Raw genomic sequence first — 20,370 nt, forward strand, 5'->3', positions numbered from 1 at the left:
CTTCTACTGTACAACAGAGTAGAGTTCATCAAGGTCAAGATGGTCATCTGTGTAACCATCACATGTAATATTACACCCTGGAGTAATTTGATTGCAGGCCAAAATCATTAATGTATATGACCTGTTTAATGTTAATAGTCTTGATGTAATTTAGTTACTCAAGGACATATTCAATACATATTAAAACATATTAAAAGAACAAGTTCTCATTTGTCACAAGCACTGACAAATTGGTTTGAATGTAGCCTATACTGCAATGCATCTTCATGCTAACAGACAGGTAAATTCTTCCATCACAAGAGCAGGTTAAAAATACAGAATTGTAACATGGTCATGACCCACTCAGTGATGCTACAGTGCAAAGGCAGCCTATACATCACCCATTTCATTCTGCACAACTGCCTTAAATAGGATTAAGTATGTCACCCAAGCAAAACACTATGATAACCAATTTATAGTATTTCAAGCCTCAGGATGGGTGATAAACTCTGCTGGATGTTCATGTTTATTTTACTGTGGCACTGATGATGACCACCATTGCTGTTGGCTTCCCCTGGTAAGTACAGTCCTCTTTTTTACTTCAAAGTAAATCCTTTATTAATTTATTCCAGGACTGTGAATTGATCAGATTTTTTAACAAAGCAAAAGATAGCCGTTTCAGTTAAATCATTTCAGGAATTCTTTTTTGTTGATTATCAAGGTTTTAAAAACCTTTGGCTGTTGGTGGTTTCAATAAAAGTCAGGACACACTTGAATAACCAGGTTCTATCCACCATTCCTTTTCTACTCTACATTTTACCAGTAGGACAATCTACTGTCATGAGGGCCGGTTTCATTACCTGTCTCAAAGAAAAGACAGAATAGAATAGGCAGCATGTTCATTTGCTAGTCACAATGAATAATAAAAGCATTTTAAAATGCTATTCACATGCCAGTAAAGACAAAAGAGAAAAAAAAAAATAGTTATTAGTTACCGATTCAACATCAATTTACCATGAAAATCTAGAGTTGACCGAGCCTCTGTAAAAAAGGCAACTCTCAAATACAGACAAAATGATGAAATACAACTGGCTGACAGCAGCATGTAATATAAAATAGAGAACCATTAATAAGTTAGGATATGATCACATTACAGAACTGAAACTTTTATATATGGATCAGTAATACATAGCAAGAAGCTGCTGAGAATCACTGCTAAAATTGAGCTTTGAAAAGCTGCCAGTAAACATGGCAATACAATGCCATGACATGAGCACAAAATAATCAGATGTACAAATCTAATGTCTAAATATTAGGGTTATGTTGCAACTAAAATAAGTACCGATGGAGTTGTGTAAAAACAGGTGCAATTAGTGCTTTTCTTTAGTAATACACAGTATGTATAGGAGCATGTGCAACACATCTGTAAAAGTAACAAGTAACAACTGAAATACATAAACACAGACAATCTCATTAGATTTCAAAATCAGAGTAACACGGATGAAATGTAATCCTCTAAAACCTTCTGTTTCTCTTTAAAAACAGCTCCATCCCTCTTCAAGAGGGTTATCTCAGTCTCTAGAGCATGGATTTTAGCCATGGTCGCCTCCTCCCTACGATCAAGTTCCAAGATCTTTGCATGCAAACTCAAAATCTTGGTCCAAAGCTGATCTTTGTCTGTGTCCGGTCTGCAATACGAATGCTCGTAAGCAGAAATATGCTCTCCTTCACTGGGTCCCCCCTCGTCCAGAAAGCAGTCTGTAGGTTTATTCTTAACCATTTTCAGAGGAACCAAGCTAAAGGCCTGGCCCAGAGCTGCCTGGAAGGCAGTTGCATCAACCCTCACCTCAGCATCACAGAAAGAACCTACTGAGTCAAAGCACAACACAGCCACAGTGGAGTCAGTCTGCTCTTCAGAGTGGGACTCACTGCATACCGATGAGACGCAGGATGCTATTGGGATGCCACTGTCACCCAGTATCTCACATGCAGCAGTCTGCATTTCTGAGAGATTTGCATGACAGGAGATGCCAGTGTCCGACACCAGAGGTAGTTCAAAAGTAATCTCTGCGTTCCCTGGAACAACGTTATTTGTTGTATTTGACTTTGACTTTTTGCATGTTCTGCTCAAAATGAGCGGCCTCTTACTGAGGGGAGAGTCAAATTCTGTGGGCTCATCCTGAGTGTAGATTTCTATGGCTTTGGCTTTGGTGATCCTTTTAATAATGGGCTCAGCATCCTGAAAAAAAAAGGGTGTTCATTACATGGTATAAGCAGTGGCAAAAAGCAGTAACAAGCAATACAAAAGAATGAAAAAATTATCTAAAATTAGCTTTGAACAACCGTTAACCCTTCTTAGTATTTACTTTAACATTTTTTGAGTGTGAGTGGCACAATGTCTTTCCACTTTGTTGGTATAATATTTGAACCCAATGTTTAAATAAATCAATATTTAAGTTTGATGAAAGCTTTCAGTTTTTATGTGTATGGTAAAGTTACTGTGAGACAGATACATCTGCAGAGGGGAAAATGGTCGGGATGGCTGTATTCTTGAGGTAGCGGATGCCCCATCGAATATCGAAACAATCTTCTGTAAAGTGCTCGCTGCACAGGTACTGGTGTCGACTTGGGGTCCACTCCTCGCGTTTCATGTTGTCCATCCATTTCTGAAGCCTGGTCTTGTCGTGCAAGGGAAACCTATGGGTAAGGAAGATACGTAAGCGTAAAACAAAACGAACTGTAAGAAGGAATAATGTTATCTTATCTAAAACTCAGGCTAACAGAAGATCATTTGCAAACAAATATTTCACATGTGAGAGACAACAGCGTTAATAAATGAACATGACGTACGGGTAGAAGCTAATTCTCTTGTTGTTTTGTCTAGATGCACTTCCCCCGCGGTTTCTGCAAGCTTTCACGGCGCAGTACCGTGGCATATCTAACAGAAAACACACGTTACGGACACACGTTTGTGGCTAAAATGTTTGAAAACACAAGCCAGCTTGTAAACTGTCTCTTCCGGGTTGTACGTCTTGCGGCGGAGATGACGTTTACCGTAACCCTACTTAAGATAATTAATGTATCTTCGACGGCGACAAAATCGTGATGGCAACTCAAAACATCAACATTGCATTTATGTATTATTTAAGTACTTTTTGTTATTTAACACATAAAACCGAAATGGAAAAATACACACATTTGATAATACAAAATTCCGAGCAACAATATTAAGTTTTCACACCTTCAACAATAAATAATATGTGTGCAGGTCACCATCTTGCTTTGCTTGTAGTCTTTTCAGGCTAGTCCCCGTTTTTCCACGCGCGCATGGTTTTGACCAATCACGGCGATCTGAGTCACCGTGTCCAGAAATCCACCAATCGCGTTGCGAGTCGTGGTGTTACAGCCGAGGAATGCAGCTCGTCAACAAAGGTTAACCTAGCTTTCGTTATGCGTCAGCTGGAGCTGTTTGCAGGTGATACAACTATCTCCCGGCTGTCACCTGGTAATCTCTCTGTTTCAAGACGTTTTTCTTTTTACCTCCCTTGGCTGATCTGCAATCGAGAACAAACAACAGAGGATCATTAACACGCTTAACAGTGAGTTGACATTTTTGTGAGCTTGACGTCTTTCCTCTTCACGCTACATTACCGATAGCCAGCAAAGTAGCGTTTATCAGAGCGTCATATAAATTAGTTTTCGACTTTGTTTTAATAGTTAAAGTGGAAATTTGAGCCCGGCTTTTCAAGGCTCACACTAAACGGAGCTGTCAAACTGCTCTCTTCACAGCCGCAACGGTGCCACAACCACAGTATGGCCACGGCGCAGTCGGTGTTGCTGTTAGCAGTGCATATTCTGCTCATATCTGAGTTCGTCCTGGCCAAAAGAGACTACTATGACATACTGGGGGTCCCTAAAGATGCCACTGAGCGCCAGATCAAGAAGGCCTTCCATAAGCTGGCCCTGAAGTACCATCCTGACCGAAACAAGGCCCCAGAAGCCGAAGCAAAGTTCAGAGAAGTGGCAGAGGGTAAGTGAGTCATTCTGTTATGTGTGCAGCGACGAAAAACCTCAGTTCAATAGTCATTACGTTTTAGTAAATCTTTACACCAGGTCTCATCTGCCATTCACAAGTATGTGTAAATTTGTGTTGAGCAATGGAAAACGTAAGTCACTTATAAAATACCCTTAAGGTAGCCTATGCAGAAAATGATATACATTTAGTAAAAGATCCCCTGGAAAAAAAAAAGTTAGCCATTTTCCAATGTAAGTGAAATGTAAGCGACTTTCTGCTTAGGTTAGTTACCACCAATGCCTAATTAGAGATAGTAATATCTGTGATAGATGTAGGTGAGCTCCCAGCACATAAACAGTTGTTTAGAATATATTGATAATAAACACATCAGAAACAAAGCAGATTGAGAGCAACCAAGACCGTGAATTATATAATGTATCTTTGCCTCTTCCAGCATACGAAACATTATCAGATGATAAAAGGAGGCGAGAGTATGACCAGTTTGGTTATGGCCCATCCCCCAACGAGGGTCATAGAGGAGGAGGTGGCAACTACAACTTTAAGCAGCACTACCAGTCCTTTAACTTTGATGATATTTTCAAAGACTTTTCTCAGCAACAACACCACCACCAACACCACTTTCACGCCCACGCCCATGCCCATGCCCAAAATCACGCCCACGCCCAAAATCACGCCCACCAGAAGAGACACTTTGACAGCCACTTCCAAGCTCACAGGGATGCTATGAACAGGCAGAGGAGACAATTTCAGCAGGGGGCCTTTGGCGGAGGACTCTTTGATGATGTGTTTGAGGATTTGGAGAAGATGTTCTCCTTTAACACGCACAATTCTAGGACTGACAGCAGATTCCATGGCTCGGGAAAACAACACTGCAGGACAGTGACCCAGCGTAGGGGAAATATGGTGACCACCTTCACTGACTGCTCCTGAGACAAACGGACCAGTGTGCTACGGAAAGCTGCCATATGGGACACTTTTGATTTGAATAATAATTTATCACTTAGTGGAATAGAAAATTGGTTTTGAGTGGCTTTTGCAATTTTCTATATGTAATTTCTTCTAGGAACAAATATCCAAGCAGGCCCTGATGAACAGGTGCTTTCAAGCAATAACTCACTCATATTATTGCTCATAGCATGGAAATAAGTCAGATACCTCCCCAATATTTAACTTTCCAGTTTTAAGTTTGTTTACTTGTGTTAATCTTTTATGATGGTACAACTCACTCAACTCAGGTATGGCCTAAATTTAAAAGGTTATTTGAATAAAACAGTGAGGCAAAAAAGTAAAATTTACTATTGTGAAAACCTTGATTCTGCAGCTCATTAGGCTATACTGTAATATGCTCTCATCAACATGAGCAATTTGCTAATATAAAACCTTTGCTAAACTAAGCAAAGACACCAAGTACACTAGATTTGTACATTTTGCTTATTTTTTTTCATTCATTAGATTAAAGATTTAATTACATAGCTAAAATGATGTTCTAAATTCTGATTTATAGCACTTGGATAAAATGTTGCGATTAAAAAAAAAATGGAGCTTCACATCCTGAAATGTGTGCAAGTTGGCCATTATCAACTGTTACCTCGTTTTATTTTTCTAGAGTTGTAATCTACCTTCACTCAGTCAGGGTAGGGAAATAACATCAGTCCCATGACAATTACTTGTCAACAGGCAAAGATTGTGTACTCTCTAAGCTGTTTTGTAACCAGCTGTTTTAAAAGTTACAAAACCCTGGGGTCTTCTGCCAGTGAAGCTAGATGGTCTGAAAAGTTTCCTGAACTGATGATAATGTGCAATATTTAGCACCTTTGCTGTTCATGTTGCCTATCTTTCATAGACAGTGCTATGTTAATGTCATTGTCTAATGTCTGCACTTTGTGTGTGTGTGTGTGCGTGTGCGTGCGTGTAGCATAAAGATTTAAAGAATGAATAAAGATATACAAAAATATCTGTGTTTTTTTTTTCTTGTAATGATACAGAAACGCAACTATGACTTAGTTCACAGCTGAATCCCGCTAAACAACTGACAAACACCAGAGAGATCTGACAAATTGTACATTCATCTAATGCATTCTGAATGCTGCAGGAAGTATGTGATAAACATTTGCACAACGCAGTGCAAATAAACGAAGTCGCCATACGTTGATACATAATGTTTCAAACATTCTATGCTGCAGTTTGTGGTTTGTCCTGGAAGGCAACATGTAAAGTTCCTGCTTTGGTGTTGGCACCACATCATTAAGGCACAGTGACATTTCTTACAAGTTCAAGCTAACAACCAGTAGAGAGCGCACTTTCATAAGCTTGTAGCTCTACCTGCAGCAGGCTATAAACGGACTGGCAGATCAAGGAGAAGACTGACAAAAATAAGACGGATACAAAAACAGACATTGAAGGTGCATATTCTTCCTGTGATTGCTGGAGGATTCATTCACAGGACGTGTGCTCCTCCATTCAGCTTTTTAATATTGTTTATACTCTTTAAAATATTCAGCTTTGTTCATTTGTTCTCATTCAAATGAGAGATACATTTCACTCATCTGCAACAGATGAAAATGAGGAAATCAATATTTGGTACAAGGCCTAAACAGCTCTTAATGCTAGCACTTCATCTCACAGTCACAGGTGAGGGTGTAAGCGCATGTGCATTTAAAGAAAAGTTCACCTTTTACCCATGAACTGTGTATAGCATCGATATGATAAGGAGCAATAAACGAGGCTTGTGAGTGTAATATGCCAGGTCGTTTCAATACTGAGCGTATAGTATGTTGCACTGTTTGGACGTTTTCTGCTTTCTTTATGATGCTACATGGCACCTGTTTATGTAGGACTTTTCTTTCTTTTTTTGTTTAAAATTTATTAAAACAGCATTAGATTAAAACTAGAAAAAGCCTTTCCAACAAGAAAATGCAATGTGAATGCTTCAGTGGTGAAAGGATTTTCCAAGCAAAGATGAAGGTGAAATAGTATCAAAAAGGCTTTTATTTTGAAAGTGTTTGGTGTGCTGAACACAGGCTGTGAACTGCTCCGACTTTCCCTGCAAGATGTGATAAAGCGTTAGTCCTATTAACAAGAGTTAAAACACTGAGTGATACGAAATAGTTACACGCCAAAAAACACAGGGAAGATGCAAATCATTTATCTACTTAAAAAATATCTACTTAAAAGCATAGAATTCAATTCATATCAATTCTTATTTACTATTTAATACTATCCTACCTGTGCTACTAGTTATTCATTACTATATGTAACCACTTAGTTTGTTTAATATTCTGACCAATTTGTCAAGTTGGTTCTGTAGTAATTTTACACTTTCTGTCACTTTATGCAGTAACTCACTGAGATCTGCAACTTTATCAGGCCTGACATGATCACAACCTCTCCTGGGCTTGGTTATGTAAAATTGATTTAAAGCAATATTACTACTGCAAGACAACCGTGTAAGGCTTAAAATTTACACTCAGAGATCAGGAACAGTTTATCTGAGAAAAAGACATCTGTTTTCTAAACAGCTAAAACCTGAAAAACCAAAAAAAAAAAAAAAACATTTCAATAGTGTAAACTTTATTTGGTTATGTTAAGAGTGCAGTGAAAAGACATCTATTAACAAAATGTATTTATCTTGTCACAGTGGTTCACTTGTTAGTACTCTTTTAGTGAATGTAATGATCTGGAGAATGTACTCACTTAATTGCCATTTTACAACAGTGAAAGTCATCACATGGACCTCAGAGTCAGATCTATTCAATTCTGTGTGCAGTAGAAAAAAAGGGCGTTGTGCAAATATATAACTTTTGCTGAAGCTCAGCCTCTGTAGCCACATTTTCTTGTTTTACTTAAAATGCTTATCTGTGACCTTCTGAAAAGTTGTGCAACAATACTACAAGTAGTGAAGGGTCACAAGTTTAGCATTATGTCCCAGTAATGTCAGTTACACAACTATATTAAGCCAAAGTTTGCATTTTGCTGTCACAAGCTACTCATGAAAAGCCGATCATGTAAAAGTGAAGCAGCATAGTCACAGAATGCATTGGATAAAGCAAAGATATATTTTACTGCTAAATATTATTATTACTATTTTGTAGGCAGAAGAAGGCCATGTCTTACTTTCTCTTTGCAATGTAATGACTTGGGTATATTTTAAAATAGATTAACCTTATTTATGGCTGCTCAGAAATCTCGTGAATTCAGAATTCATGAAATGAGTTATTTTTCTAATTCCTAGAAACACATTAGTAGATTACATGCAGATATGTGGCATATAATCACACTAATAGTGCTGAGTCATTCTTCTCCCTGTAGTGTTTGGACTGGAATCTTTCCATGGCCTGAATGCTGGCAGTCCCTGCTTGGACTCCTCCCCCCTCAATGACTCTTTAATTAGAGGCTGCCTCTTCTCTGAGTGGAGTGTAGCAAGACTGCCTGCACGAGCAGCTGCTTCTTCACCGATCCTGCTTGGCAGAAATATCTAACATGATACCTGCAGTTACACTGAACAATGGAGCAAAAATGCCTATTGTGGGTCTAGGAACATGGCGGGTAAGGCCCAACACTTCATACTTTTAGGAGCTTTGCTGTAGAGGGGTGAGTCGTCCAATGCTGGCCCTCCCTCATCAGCCTCTTGCCAAATGTGGTCTCTATGAACTGTATTGTGAGTGTTATTATCTCTTCCAGGAGGTTAAATATTAAATTTTTACTGCCTACCAGATAATTGTAATTATTGTTATACTAGTAACATTGTCAACATGCCCTTTATGTTCTTACAAAAGATCATCAAATGCATATTCTACTGACGTTTCCCTGTATCTGCAACTTTTTTTAATGTTTGTATCACTGTATCTTTGCAGTCAGACCCAGGAAAGGTCACTGAGGCAGTGAAGGTGGCTATAAGCACTGGTTACAGGCACATCGATTGCGCTTATGTGTATGAAAATGAAGCAGAGGTTGGGGCTGGGATTTCTGCAATGATTGATCAAGGAGTGGTCAAGAGGGAAGAGCTATTCATTGTCAGTAAGGTACAGTACACCCGACGTCAATAACGCCATCATACAAGTGTATATGTGTGATTTGTATAGAGTCATGTAAGCCTTTAATTAATCTCATGCATTTTAATATATATTAAGCAAATGTAATTTGAATGTTCCAGAACATTGTTGTTTGACATTTTTAAAGTAAGTAAGCTAAACACACTGCTAGCAGGCCTCGGTCTATTCTGCACAAAGAAAAAGTCCGGTAAATTTCCTGTTTTCACAGTTATGGTGCACCTTCCATCTTCCATCTCTGGTGAGGGAAGCTTGTCAGAAAACCCTTACTGACCTGAAACTGGACTACGTGGACCTCTACCTCATGCACTTCCCTTGCGGAGCCAAGGTTTGGATGCCACTGTCCTGTTCTGTCCATACAGAACAACCTTGGCCTATTTTACGTTTCACAGAAAACTAGACCTAGGAAAATTCTGCAGGAGTTACAGGTTGTGGCCATTCTGGATTGCGATGGTCATGTTTGTGCTACTTAACATCTTCAACTTTGTGTTCTGACTTTAACATTTTTATTTTTGCCACTGCAGCCCGGTGATCAGCTTTTTCCTTTAGATGAGCACGGTCATGTCATTTCTGATGGCAGTAACTTCTTGGACACTTGGGAGGTATTTAAGTGGCAAAGCAGCAGCTGCTAAACTGACAGTTCTTATAATGAAATGTGGAGTCATAATCCAATTTGACCTGCTTGCAGCCTAAATAAAACAATAGATAAATGTGCAAAGAGCAGGACCTATGACCAAGATACATCATTAATACCAGTGTGCGATTTGTCTAAAGGCTATGGAAAAGCTGGTGGATGCTGGGTTGGTCAAGGCTATCGGCATCTCCAACTTCAACAAAGACCAGACTGAAGCCATACTCAACAAACCAGGCCTCAAGTACAAGCCTGTCAACAACCAGGTGCAAAACATGATTCCATTATGCAACAAATACTGGAAAAAAGAATAACTCGACAAAAAATATCTAAAGCACCTGGGTATTTTCCTAGATTGAATGCCACCCGTATTTGGCCCAGGAGAAGCTGATCAACTACTGTCACTCAAATGGCATCTCAGTGACAGCCTACAGCCCCCTGGGTTCTCCTGACAGACCCTGGTGAGAAACAGCTTTACACCTACTTTGTTAGCCAATTTATATGCACAGAACATTAATTGTTGATAACTCATTTCTGGCCTTTTTAACAAAAAGGTCTTCATCTGATGATCCCTCTCTGTTGGAGGAACCTAAGATCAAGGCCATTGCAAACAGGTACAACAAGACCGCAGCACAGGTGAGAAATAATCTTTTTCTTTCTTTGCCTTGGGAAAAATATGATTTGTCTTAGTAACGGAATGCAATGTGATGCACGCATGTTCTAAAAAGTCATAGGAAATTAAAGAGTACAGGATTGTGCAGTGATCTGCCAGAAATGTGGTCAGGAAAATGCCTGAAACACGCTTACATAGTGCTTTGCTTTGTTTGAACCAGGTTCTCATCAGGTTCCATATCCAGAGGAATGTGGTCGTCATTGCCAAGTCAGTGACGCCCCATCGAATCGAGGAAAATTTCCAGGTATACCAAACGTTTAATATCAGTTTCACTTCCAACACTGGTTATTTCCGTGCGTGCATGTTACTCGCATGGTTCAAGTTTGCACACAACAACACAGGTATAGTTTCTGTGGCTTGTCTCAGCTGTTCTGTCTCTGCCAGCTGTTCGACTTTGAATTGAGTGAAAGCGACATGAAGATCTTGATGAGCTTGAACAATAACTGGAGAGGATTCCCGCTATCGTGGTGAGTAGACAGGGAGCTCACGAGGGAAAGAAAGAGCTGAACAGTAAAAGATATGGAAAGTATCTTTCAACTAACAAATGCTTCTTGTCTTTTTTCTGCAGGGCCTCAAAACACAAAGACTACCCCCTAAATACCGAATACTAACGTCAGACATGCTGCACCCCTCTTATTTAGCGTTGCTAACTGAAGCATTATTTCTAATTATTAAACCTAAACTGTTGTTTTGTAATATTTGCTGTAACAATATGTTGTCTATCAGTCTCATATACTTCTGGTTGTATTACAATAGAATGAAAGGACATTTTTTATGATGGTATAGGGGTGCCATAATGCACGTGGCAACTTGTACATTTGTGATGAAAATATAAATGCTGAATTCTTGGAAATACTTGGTAATTTCACAAACAATGCCTAACCAAACTGCTCGTGTTACAACAAAATGGCTCTGTGGTAAGAGTAACCCACTGAAAACCTTTGGAACATCATGTAATGAAAAATATATTAAAGGAGGCCAAACATGTTTGCTTTTCAAATTAAAGCAACCAGCCTCAGTTTCCAAACACTTCCAACACAGTGTTGATAAAAAGAGGTGATAACACACATTGGTAAACTTGCCCCTGTCCCAACGTTTTAAAAATGTGTTGCTAGCATTAAATTCAAGAGGAGCATTTAAAAACAAACTGTATTTTTTTTTTATTTAACATTTGATGTGTTCATTGTCCTATTTGCAGTCAAAAATACATTTTTGATGATGTGTAAACTATTTAATTCTCTTCAGATTTACTTTCCACAGTCCCAACGTTTCTGTAAATGAAGTTTGTAAGAAACACACTGTGGTCTTTCAGATAAGTGAGACTTGAACCACATGACGATCAGGCCAGAGAGCAAATTTGTTCAACAGTTGATAGAGGATGGATGTTATCAAAATCAGCATTGAGATCTGTAAGATAAGCTCAGAGGTGGAATCCTTTACCACTTCAGTAAGTGTAATTTCAGTAGAGTAGAGTTTGAAAATATTACAGTCCTGCTACTCAAGTTTGAGTTATGGAATAACTGATAATAATTGATAGCAGCTTTGATTTCTTGCCATACTGGATGCTAATGGTTAGTCATTTAAACTGACACTTTATGCTTATAAAACAATCATTCTCAAGGTCAGAAGAGCAAACTTTTGACAGATGAAACCTCTCTGCCATCTAATACCCATATCTCATTATTCATGTAACAGTTGTTATTGTCCCTAATGAAAAATCACAAAAGAAAAGGCAGCACTGCATTTAATAACAGCTACAGTGTATTGCACTGTGTATTGCATTTGTCATGTGCTGCAGACTACGCTGCTGAAAGTTCCCATCTGCAGGTCATTCTTTGAATGAATCGGTTTCGCTGACCCCTAGTGACCTTTTAGGCATTCACACTTTCACTTGCCAGGATCCATCCTTTCATTGCTCAGCTGATAAGGAAACTACACAAGTTTATTTTCTTTCACAGGACTTTATTGTAACACTTTACAAAAGCAGCTGATAAAGGATGTGACTGTTTCACAACTGTCTTAATTCATATGATTATTTACCACGTGATTCACAAACGATAGTGAGAAGGATCCTAAGACAAGTCAAAGTGATGAGTCCTGTCTAACATTCCAATTTAAATCAAAAACAGTTTTGCCCGTGTGCAACGCAGTTATGAAGGGATGGAAAAACATATTTAGTTAAATAAGGAGTGTTTTAAAGTATAATACATCTCTGGCTGTATCACATAAGTGCTATAAAAATATGGCTAACACCAACCCCTGTATAGTAATGCTGATTAATGTGCAATGTCTCTCTCTAAAATTAAGGTTTGTATTTATTTGACATAGTAGTTGTCCTTCAGTAATTTGAAATAGCAACAAACACTAAGACAGATAAACGATTCAAATCCCTGTGTTAACCCAGCTGACATATCAGAAAATGACCATGACCTAAACTCAATACTGCTGCAAAACCCCCATATTATCTTTATTTTGTAATGAACTGACTGCACCTACAGTTTCAAAGTATTTGGAGTGTGTGTGACCAGTATCATATTCCTCCTTAAAAAAAATGTAATATGAAATTAATATTCCAGTACAAGGGCACATTAATGGTGCTCTGAACAACAAAAAAAGTGAGCAGTCTACATGAGAGAGAAGCAAACTAAAGCACCAACTGTAATCCTGTGGAAACGCTGCATATCTCTCCTCAGAATTCAGTGTTGAAAGGATAGTCCTTATGCTTTGTGGACCTACAGAGAAAACAAGGAAAGGAAATATTAAACAATTATGGCTGACACACTTTCCTAACAGGACTTCATAATCTAATCCTACCATTGGTTGGGACAGCCTCTCCAGTTCCTGTTGAATCCCAATATAGTCTTCATTTCCTCCTTGGTTAGTTCAAAGTCAAACACCTGCACAGTTTTAAACAGAACTTCTAATGCAAAAGTTTAAGGACACAGAGCTAATTGCAGAAATCACCTGAAAACGTTCACAGCCAATTACCTGGAAATTCTCCTGAATGCGCTGAGGTGTGACTGACTTAGGAATCACGATCACGTTCCTCTGGATGTGGAAGCGAATCAGGACCTGGCAAGGAAGAAATAAGGATCCGAGGTTGAAACTTCTACCAAACAAGAGTTAAAACTCTTCTTTCTCTTTCTCTGAAAATAAACTCTAATTTTCAGATTCGTTTGTGGTGACACACAATAAATACTGTAAGCTTTGTTTAGTTCAGTCTCATTTTTTAATCTGTTCAAGGCAGTGTGAGTGCTGTACCTGAGCAGCTGTCTTGTTGTGCTTATCAGCAATGGCCTTAATGTTGGTATCTTCCAGCAGTGAGGGCTCATCTGGTTTAGCCCTGTTATTCACATCACCATTGACAAAAACAACATTGTAACATCCTTAGCTGTATGAGATTTTGTCAAATGAACATGAGTTAAAATTGGAAGCTTCTAAGCACAAAATGAGGAGTGATGTCAAAATATGCCACATGGAGACAAACTCAACAGACAAAGAGGAACACTGGTCACAAGTTGAAACTAACTAAAGCACACGACAGAGACAATGGAGGTTGACAAATACCAAAGTTGTACTTGACCATAACTAACTAACTTTGTACTTTGCAGCAGTATGATGAAGTAGTAGTTATTTAGAACCAAGTTTCTGTTGCCATTTTTCACAAACCCTTTGTTATTATCATAGCTGCAACTGTCATTCTTACTGACCAGGGTCTGTCAGGGGAACCCAATGGGCTGTAAGCAGTCACTGAGATGCCCTGAGAATGGCAGTAATTGATCAGCTTCTCCTGGGTCAGGTATGGGTGGCATTCCACCTAGTGAGAGACACAACGCATTGCAGAAACCATCAACCAAGCTTATTTTATACAAATTAACTATTCATTTGTCAAGTTATACAGCACATTGGTCACTCTACACATTATTAAACTGTGTAGTAGCTTTAAATACAGAAAGATTAAGTTCTGTATACTAAAAATAGCCGTTATTATAAGAGTCTAATATATTTGCTTGATAAGGACAGAAATTGTGTCAATTAAATATGTAGTGTTTTGTTTTACATCTGTTACCCCTCTGCAGTGTATATTGTCACCATTAAATACACACCATGAGCATTATTAACGGTAAAAATGTTTAGAGTACACAAATCATGTAGAAACGAGCTGCAGAAAACAACTGGAAAACAACAGTAAACGCTTGTGTGTGACATCTGTTTATAGACCATAAAAATGTTTTATTATAAGTTTTAAAGAGATTTTAAAAATGGTACACATCAACTGTCAAAATCTAATGAAGTGGTCCATCAAGTGCTCATACATCAATCAAAGAAGTACATTTGTATGATTTCATTTCTTATTTGGCATGATTTTAGGAGCCAGATTGACCATTATTAAATATTGGAGATAATTTTCTTTGTCTTTTTCTGTAATTGATGTGTATGATAATGATGGGAGCAGAAGGGAAATGCTGCTGTAATTTGATACATAACAGCCAGACTAAACAAGATGCAGCAAATATATAAAGGTCACCATCAGCTAACTGGACAGCCTGAGGGGAAACTGTTGTGGCCCATTACGAATTATCAAGACATGTATGTCTCAGGCCTGAGAGGAGAGGAGAGATAATATCATTATGGGCTCTCGCCCTTTAAGAACAACAAGCTTGAAATGTTTCTTTCAAGTCTTAAAAGCATTAGATCTAAGAAACTGCACGTGTACTTTTAAATGGCAGTGGTGTCTAGTTCAGATGCCAAGGTGAAATCTCAGTAATTGGAATGTGAAAAGCAGTAATTTTACTCAAAGGAAACTTTAATTGAGTGAACCACTTTAATTTACCTGGTTGTTGGCGGGGCGGTACTTGAGACCTGGCTTGTTGAGAATGGCTTCAATCTGCTCTTTGTTGAAGTTGGAGACACCAATAGCTTTGACCAAACCAGCATCAACCAGCTCTTCCATCCCCTGACGATTTGGAGAATTGGTGGAGTTTAGTTTTAGCAGCTGTGACTACTGACAGCAACAAGCTCACCATACATCATCCAAAACACCTGGATATGGAATAGCTTTCTTTTGCTGTTACTGTCTTTACCTCTTTTCATCAAGATCTTACTAAGCTTGGATTTTAGGGTTGCAATAATCCAAACTGTATCCGTGTTAGAGCCCATCAACTGCAGATACTTTCAACTCCCTTAAAGTATTCAAATCATGACTTCAACACTAGGCAATGTTCAGCTGTATTTGCTTACATTGGGAATAAATGCTTGTTAGCGGCCCTGATTAGATTTCTGTACATGGATCCAGTGGATCATGAGACATAAGGAATTATAACTGATTTGGACACTGAATACCTAAATATTATCATAAAAGCACAGTCTATTGAAACTGTGTGTTTCCTGGCTCTGGAGATATGTTTGCTACTGGTCTAAACAAGTTTAACCTGTTCAAAACTTATGTCTGATCTAACTGAGTGTTTTATGTCTTGTTTAACTCACCTCCCAAGTCTCCAGGAAGTGAGTGTTATCCCCAATTACCTCTCCGGTGCTGTCCAGAGGAAAGTTTTCATTGCCAGCCTATAACAAGACAAACAGATAAGATTCAAACCACTATTTGATTTAGAGGTTTGCTCATAGATTCAACAATTCATACACTGTCACAGTCACATGTTGCTACCTTGAAACCCATAGGCCAGTGCACCAGATAGAGGTCCAAGTAGTCCAGTTTAAGATCGCTGAGAGTCTTCTCACAGCCTTGCCTCACCAAGGACTTCTCATGGAAAGTGCACCAAAGCTGTGAAAGAACAGAGTAGTCAGTGACCAATCAGGAATTCTCAGGAATCTAGTCATAGAAACAAAGTTTACATATAGTAAACAAAAAATCAGCATTAATTTTGGTGTATGTAGTGGGAGAAATTAAAACTAAAGACATACATATACCCTCAACTCACCTTGCTAACTATGAAAAGATCCTCTCTCTTGACCACACCATCCTTGATCATGGCATGAACACCCTCTCCCACCTCTGCTTCATTCTGGTAGACAAACGCCCCATCAATGTGCCTGTAACCCACTGCAATGGCTGCCTTCACAGCTTCTGCAACCTTGCCGGTGGGAGACTAATAAACAAACAGATTGTGGTTAGTTACACATAGTTTAACTACTTCTGAATTAGCACTAGTTACAGATGAACACCGTGAAGTAACATTAACTTCCAGTCCTGTAAATAAACTGCAGCATAACAAAATCAAGATAAAAGATTTATTTGTGCAAGGTGTAATTATACAAATGATTTTGCCTGATTTAGATTGTAAACCATGAACAAATAGGGAAGTCACAGTCCTTTATTTAAAAGAACATTTAGATTCCTGATTTTGTTCCTCAATTTCCTTCCGGGGAGAACTTGCTCTAGGGCAATGGATCCTCTTCTTTTTACTTGTTTTTATGTTTGGCCTTTTTGTCAGAAACAGTTTTAAAATTTAATTCCTTTTTTTACATGGTGGCAGAACAAACACATACGGGATATCAATTGGCTACTGGTGGTAAACAACCTATTTTCTTACTAATACTAATTATCCGCATTTTTTAGAAGAAGCATACGTCCAAAATAGAAGGAGAATTTAATAAAAAAAGAAGGGAAGTCGATCATGGTGGCAGGCGCAGTGCGACTTCAAGGATTGGCTACTGGAACCTCACCAAACTTAGAAGAAAGTGATTTCCCCCGTTGAAATCTGTCTGCAAAGTATCACTGACACAGCGGAACCTGATCCAGCTGCACACGCTACGCCCATGCTTCCACTAACCTGCTGTTAAGTCTTAGGGGACGAAAATGATGCACAACGTTGACTTTTTAGTGCAAATGCCAATTGCTGACGACTTCATGTTGCAATACTGGGATGTATTTCGTTGGAAAGTTCTTATATAACCAGCCCTTCTCATTCATAGCCTTCTTTGTCCAACGCCAACGTTTGTGTACCTAGAAATTAACTAACGCTGCTCAGGATAGTAGAGCAAAAGACAAAACTTACTTTCCATGTTCCCAGTCCAACAATCGGCATTTGTGCACCAGTGTTCAGTTTCACTATCGTCGCCATGTTTCCGAAGGACGAGCAGACCCTGAACGTGCGGCACTTGCACAGGACTTGGTCGATGCCTTTCAATTTATTTTACTTAGGAGAAATGGGATTACTGAGCGCAAACGACACAGGAAATGCAGACGGGGAAAAACGATATTGGCAGGAAGTAGTAGGTATTTGCCGAAGGTTGTTAATTTGGGCTCAGTATCAACGTTGAGATGAAGATAGTTGGACAATATGGTCAAACATGTAGTTTCAGGGGATGTTATAGGTGAAGGCGACAATCCTTAGGAACTGTCCAAAAACAATAAACTGAAAACCATTGAAACTTCCGGTTGAGGTCAAAGGTCGATCATGTTGCCCGCACTCTTTGACGTTTGTCTGAGGCAATTTTTTAAAAAAATACTACTTTAAGTACACAACACGGGGGGATTTTAAACACGAAACCCAAACCCGGGCACGCACTGAAATATTTCGCTTTTTTTATTTTTCAAATCGAAAATAGCTAACACCGCTACAGTGTAAAGTTTGGAAGTTTGTACTAAGCAAAAAGCGGTTGAAGCACTTGCGCTGCTGGTTTAAGCACATGTATTTTTGTCCGTCATATGTTTAGTGTCTACAACCCTAATATGAACATTAATAAGGGGTGCAACTGGCAGACAATTGTTGAAGACTAAAACGTTTGGTGAAATGTTATTGATAGCAGACGTAAAGAAGGTGCAGGACGATTTTGAAGGTTCTTTTGGTTCTAGTTGGTTAGTACGTGTAACTGAATGCCATTAAACTTCCCTCTGATTTTCCTACATTAAAATATCTCTCTACTTCTAGCTGAAAAATTCCTCCTGATGACATCATTTGGAGCATCCTTCACTCTACAGTATGAGGTTTGTAATCATAGTCAACCTGCTACTCCGGAGCTCGACCAGATGACATAATCTGAACTCCTAATTTTGAAATAAATAGTCCTCTTGGTGATGTCATCTGGAGGAGTCTTTCAGCTATAAGGAGGAAAATATTTCAATATAGGGAAGTCAGTGGTAAGTTTAAAAGCATTAATATACATTTACACCCTATACTAAAGCCATAGAAAGCAAGTTGAAAACTGGTAAAGTCACTCTTTAGAGCTGGAGGTAGCAGAGCTTAAGATGTTGAGGTTGTCTTTGGGAGTCACGAGGATGGACAGGATCAGGAATGAGGACATCAGAGGGACAGCTCATGTTAGATGTTTTGTAGATAAAGTCAGAGCGGCCAGACTGAGGTGGTTTGGACATGTTCAGAGGAGAAACTGTAAATATATCAGTAGAAGGATGCTGAGGTTGGAGCAGACAGGCAGGAGGTCTAGAGGAAGACCAAAGAGGACATTTATGGATGTAGTGAGGGAGGACATGAAGTTAGTTGGTGTGAGAGAAGAGGATTCAGAGGATAGAGTTACAAGGAGGCACATGATTCGCTGTGGAGACCCCTGAAAGGGAACAGCCGAAAGGAAAAGAAGAAGTTTTTAAGTTAAAATAAATATAAATAAAATAATAAAATTAAATAATATTTTAATAAAGCTCAAGTACTTTACCATCGTTTAATTTCCACTACTCGTATGAAGGAGGGTGCAGGTTGTCATGGATGGTATCATTTGGACCAGCCATGGAAAAGAATGCCTTTATGTGTGCTGAGTTTCTGCAGATGTTTTGAAATTAGATGCAATTCTTTTGAACTTTTGACAAAGAAAATTTAATGGTATTCTTTTCACAATAAATAAAATGTGCATTAGGGCCGAGGAATTGTTACAAATCAGTCACAATAATAACAATGTTCTTCATGTTTGATCAACATAGGCAATGCAAAATTACTTATACATTAATGAAAATGTAACATTAGCAATATACAAAAATGTTGCATGCATCACAAACCTGCAATTTCCAGGATTTTGGTATTTTTTGGTATAATTAAGTTTTTACACTGCCTTTGGTATAATTTTAAGTTTCTGTTGGTTCTGTGATAAAACCACTAGATGGCACCATTACCACACTAGCTAATGTGAGACAATTTCACCAATTTACCAAACTGAGGCTAATTTCAGCAGTAACTACAGAGACTGAGATCACTGATCCCTACTGTTCTTAAAAATTAAGGCCCTCACAAAAACCCATGCACACACCCAATATTTGATTTTAACTTAACCATAAAAAAATGGTATTGGAACTAGCAGAGGGTATGTTCATTTCCCAACATGTGGCATCTAATGTAGAATATTGTTCATTTTAATTCATCTTCATCGCCATTCAATTTTATTTATTACTTAATGTGTTAATTTTATTACTGTATTAGAAATGTGTAATATTGTGAATGTGCACACACACAAGCCCTAAACCACAAAAGGCAGCTGCAAGAGGGAACAAATACAAGGTGTCTTTTTTGTGAAAATCAGATAAAACCTCACAGACCTTTAACTGAGCCATTCAACACTCTGAGCAGAAGATAAGAGAGGGAGAAGAGAGTAATATAAAAAACATACAAAGGGAAAAGTTATGGGAGCCAGCAGCCACTGTGTACCTCACAATGGCTCTCGCTAAAGTTTGTGTCTCTTCTGATCTTCTCCCAGCTGGACGTCCGCTTTTCAGGCACTGTCTCCTCTGATCTAACTTCAGACAGTGGAGGGCCTTTTTCCAGCCTGGAAACTGTCAAAGTACCCCAGAAATCAAACAGTGTCGCATGCTGTCAGGATCAAAGAGCCGCAGGTAAACCAGACGAAGACACAGCCACATACAATTGCCATCTAAAACAGGGAGGGGAAAGTTTTGATATCATAGGGTCTTATTTTCTGTCTGCAGGCGGATACTGTTTCACTGTACCATCGATGTGCATCGATTAGAATGTGGGAAAAGACAAATGACAAAGCATTTGAAGACACCACTGAGCCCCCAAGTGAAACCAAATGCCTCTGA

General features: G+C 38.8%; 4 protein-coding genes and 1 long non-coding RNA gene across 5 annotated transcripts; 3 read left to right on the top strand and 2 right to left on the bottom strand.

Annotated features, from left to right (window-relative positions):
* Positions 1–1,465: 1,465 nt before the first annotated feature.
* On the bottom strand, positions 1,466–2,630 carry LOC137106969 (THAP domain-containing protein 5-like). Its single transcript, XM_067491058.1, has 3 exons — positions 2,493–2,630; positions 2,128–2,218; positions 1,466–1,983 (listed from the first exon to the last, which is right to left on the bottom strand). Exons 1-3 carry the CDS (start codon positions 2,628–2,630, stop codon positions 1,466–1,468), a joined length of 747 nt encoding a protein of 248 aa, XP_067347159.1.
* Positions 2,631–3,377: 747 nt separating this feature from the next.
* On the top strand, positions 3,378–5,969 carry LOC137106539 (dnaJ homolog subfamily B member 9-like). The gene is made up of 3 exons (XM_067489976.1): positions 3,378–3,578; positions 3,769–4,009; positions 4,449–5,969. Exons 2-3 carry the CDS (start codon positions 3,793–3,795, stop codon positions 4,943–4,945), a joined length of 714 nt encoding a protein of 237 aa, XP_067346077.1. The 5' UTR covers positions 3,378–3,578; positions 3,769–3,792; the 3' UTR covers positions 4,946–5,969.
* Positions 5,970–8,400: 2,431 nt separating this feature from the next.
* On the top strand, positions 8,401–11,597 carry LOC137106566 (aldo-keto reductase family 1 member B1-like). The gene is made up of 10 exons (XM_067490047.1): positions 8,401–8,560; positions 8,869–9,036; positions 9,275–9,391; positions 9,588–9,665; positions 9,838–9,960; positions 10,049–10,155; positions 10,249–10,330; positions 10,528–10,611; positions 10,752–10,834; positions 10,936–11,597. The coding sequence occupies exons 1-10, from the start codon at positions 8,495–8,497 to the stop codon at positions 10,976–10,978; spliced, it is 951 nt and encodes a 316-aa protein (XP_067346148.1). The 5' UTR covers positions 8,401–8,494; the 3' UTR covers positions 10,979–11,597.
* A 711-nt stretch (positions 11,598–12,308) lies between these two features.
* LOC137106567 (aldo-keto reductase family 1 member B1-like) lies at positions 12,309–17,680 on the bottom strand. Its single transcript, XM_067490048.1, has 10 exons — positions 17,384–17,680; positions 16,307–16,474; positions 16,033–16,149; positions 15,855–15,932; positions 15,202–15,324; positions 14,078–14,184; positions 13,629–13,710; positions 13,356–13,439; positions 13,182–13,264; positions 12,309–13,099 (listed from the first exon to the last, which is right to left on the bottom strand). The coding sequence occupies exons 1-10, from the start codon at positions 17,447–17,449 to the stop codon at positions 13,057–13,059; spliced, it is 951 nt and encodes a 316-aa protein (XP_067346149.1). The 5' UTR covers positions 17,450–17,680; the 3' UTR covers positions 12,309–13,056.
* Positions 17,681–18,256: 576 nt separating this feature from the next.
* Positions 18,257–20,370, top strand: LOC137106569 (uncharacterized). Its single transcript, XR_010911972.1, has 3 exons — positions 18,257–18,315; positions 20,028–20,163; positions 20,257–20,370. It is a non-coding gene; the product is annotated as an uncharacterized lncRNA (long non-coding RNA).

This window comes from Channa argus, chromosome 21 (genome assembly GCF_033026475.1).
Source record: "Channa argus isolate prfri chromosome 21, Channa argus male v1.0, whole genome shotgun sequence".
In the NCBI taxonomy this organism is placed as follows: Eukaryota; Metazoa; Chordata; class Actinopteri; order Anabantiformes; family Channidae; genus Channa; species Channa argus.